Consider the following 2,881-nt stretch of genomic DNA (forward strand, 5'->3'; position numbering starts at 1 on the left):
ACTTGTGCCTTCTCCCATGGGAGACTTAGGTCTCTAGATACTCCCCAGATAGAGAGTCAAGGCCGGGTCACCACTACTTCGAAAAGACCCGGGCCGGGAGAATACCGGCGAATTAAAAAAAAAAAAAATTATAGTTCCTCTCTATACACTGTGTTTGTGCATGCTATTGTGAGTGTATTAAAACTATTGAAATTTTTTTATTATTTTTCTAATAAATTAATCTTTACATGTTTGTCGCCTAAAAATAAGTAATTACTCACATCGCATTGATGCTCGAAATATTTTAAAAAATTTATCCATGTGTGAATATTCGACTAAGATAAACAGGTGAACGAGAAGTAGACAAAAGTCCTCATTGTTTAATAACCATCTCAAGGAGAAGAAAAATCAAGGACTCTTCCTGCAACTCTGCTATAAAAGCCCAGCGTCAGTGCTGCAAGACACACTCGCTCAGCTGTGGCCACAGTTGATAATCTCACAGACATGAATTTCTTGGTGAGTCTTTGCACAGTGTATATGTTTTTCCTGTCCTGTTCTTTTCCATTAAAGAACTTCCTTTGAATAATTGGTACATAAACAAAATTTATTTATACAAGCTTTATATATTCTAACGATTCATTAAATATAAAAAGTGCTAAAAAAATTACGGTAATAATAATTTTCTGTTTAAAGCTAACGCATGTGCTGAAAATTTCCAGCCAAGACAGGACTCGCAGCAATGGTTTCAAGTTGGAAAAATTCAGATTCAGGAAAGATATAGGAAAGCACTGGTTTGGTAATAGAGTTGTGGATGAGTGGAACAAACTCCTGAGTACAGTTATTCAGGCTAAAACATAGTTTAGTTTTAAAAATCGGTTAGATAAATACATGAGTGGGTGTGGGTGGGTGTGAGTTGGACCTGACTAGCTTGTGCTACTTGATCTGGTGCCGTGCTCCTTCTGTTAGTGGAGGTGACCAGACTGGATGAGTCATTGGGCTAATCCGGGGGGGAATCATTGGGTTTATCCGGGCGGGGGGGACATGCACCTGTTCCGCATGGGTCCGTAGGCCTGTTGCAGTGTTCCTTCTTTCTTATGTTCTTATGTTCTCATGTTTCTTTCATGCAGGTTCTCATGTTCCTGGCGGCTGCCGTTTGCGCTTCTGATGTTGAGAAGCGAGATGCGGAGCCCACACAATTATATTACCGTCCACACTATTACCATCCACACTACACCCCGTACACTCATCATGCTGGCAAAAGGTCGGCAGAGCCAGAGGCTGAACCTACCTACCCTCAGCACTATCTTCCATCCTACCATTACTTGAATAACTACAAACGCTACCAGAGATCTGCAGAGCCAGAGGCTGAACCTACCTATCGTCAGCACTACATCCCGTCATACCATTACAGGAATACCCACTATCGCTACCAAAGATCTGCAGAGCCAGAGGCTGAACCTACTTACCCTACCTACTACGTTCCATCTTACCATTACCAGCATGGTAAAAATCGCTACCAGAGATCTGCTGACCCTATTGCTGATGCTAATCCTACTCATCCCCACTATGGTTATGGGTATCCTACCCATTACTACGGCTATGCCACCTACAGACAACACCATATTTACAAGAGATCCGCTGATCCCACTTATGTTCCATACCATGGTAAAAGCTATTATTCCCTCAACTATTACCCTTATTACTAAGGTTCGCAAGAACAGCATTTGACTTCTCATGAAATAATGTAATTCGCAGAAGAGATTCCTTTTAATGCAAAAACAAATAAATCAAATGATTTATGTCACGTAGTCCTTTAATTCCTTAATATATGAAAAAAACTTTTGATTTATTTGCAAACATGAAATTAAATGACTATTTAACTAATAACTTAGTAATAAAGACTAGTACATTACATTAAAAATTAATGTTTTCATCGACAGAAAATATTCTTGTAATATAAAAATTGTATTGAAATTTAATGCCATATTCTTCACAAATCGAAAGAACTGATTTCATGCCGAATATGTAAAATTGGTCAATTAGGAAGAACTCGTTAAAAATTAAGTTCTTCCTAAAATTTTATCTTATACGTTTAAAGATATTATTTTTCATTTATGCTAATGTAAAAATTAATAATTTTGTACCAAAAGAGCCTTAGAAAACTTACCTAACCTTATAATAAGCGCACTTTAATTTAGCCTAATTCAAGTAAATATATTTTAGATAAATTTACACTAATTTAATAATAAACAAACACAATAAAATATATTTTCTCGTTAGGTTCACAATGATTTTTTGGAAATTATTGCATACACAAATTTTCGCTTGCCTTATTCGGCAAGAAGTGTGTTTCCATTTTTCATTAAATACTATTTTTATTTATAAATATTACAAAGATTTAAAAAAAAATACGGTTGTATACACTTTAAAGAGGTAAAAATGTCAGAAATTCATGAACTTATATAGAGAGAGTAAGATGAAATTCTTTATGACACTGAAGTCTTAACACGGAAGAGTTCTCCATAGAATCAGGAACAAATTTAGCTATAATGGCGTCGTTTTATCGCCAGCAGTAAAGTGATGTGTACAACCTTACAGGACTGTGGAATGAAGTAATGTTGGGCAGAGCAGAGTAACTAAGGAGAAGGAAAAGTGCAGGAAACCCTTGTTAAGAATATGAAATTGCGGAAAGATTGCAAAAAATCGAGTGGAACAGCAATCTGTTCTCTTGCTCAATTTCTCTGGAATTGCCGATATTTTGTTTCAACTCTTTCTGACATTATATATATGCAATGCAGTCACAAACATTTCAGTACAAGCCATGTGAGGATGGATGTTTATATATAAATATTACCTCCCAGTCCAGAACAGGATTCGAACCTTCGCACTCTGCATCAAGGTG

The 2,881-nt window shown here is 36.5% G+C and overlaps 1 protein-coding gene across 1 annotated transcript; it reads left to right on the forward strand.

The window, feature by feature from the left end:
- Positions 1–451: 451 nt before the first annotated feature.
- On the forward strand, positions 452–1,756 carry LOC128692249 (uncharacterized). Its single transcript, XM_053781326.2, has 2 exons — positions 452–495; positions 1,107–1,756. Exons 1-2 carry the CDS (start codon positions 484–486, stop codon positions 1,683–1,685), a joined length of 591 nt encoding a protein of 196 aa, XP_053637301.2. The 5' UTR covers positions 452–483; the 3' UTR covers positions 1,686–1,756.
- Positions 1,757–2,881: the final 1,125 nt, after the last annotated feature.

Source organism: Cherax quadricarinatus, chromosome 53, assembly GCF_038502225.1.
Source record: "Cherax quadricarinatus isolate ZL_2023a chromosome 53, ASM3850222v1, whole genome shotgun sequence".
Classification (NCBI taxonomy): Eukaryota; Metazoa; Arthropoda; class Malacostraca; order Decapoda; family Parastacidae; genus Cherax; species Cherax quadricarinatus.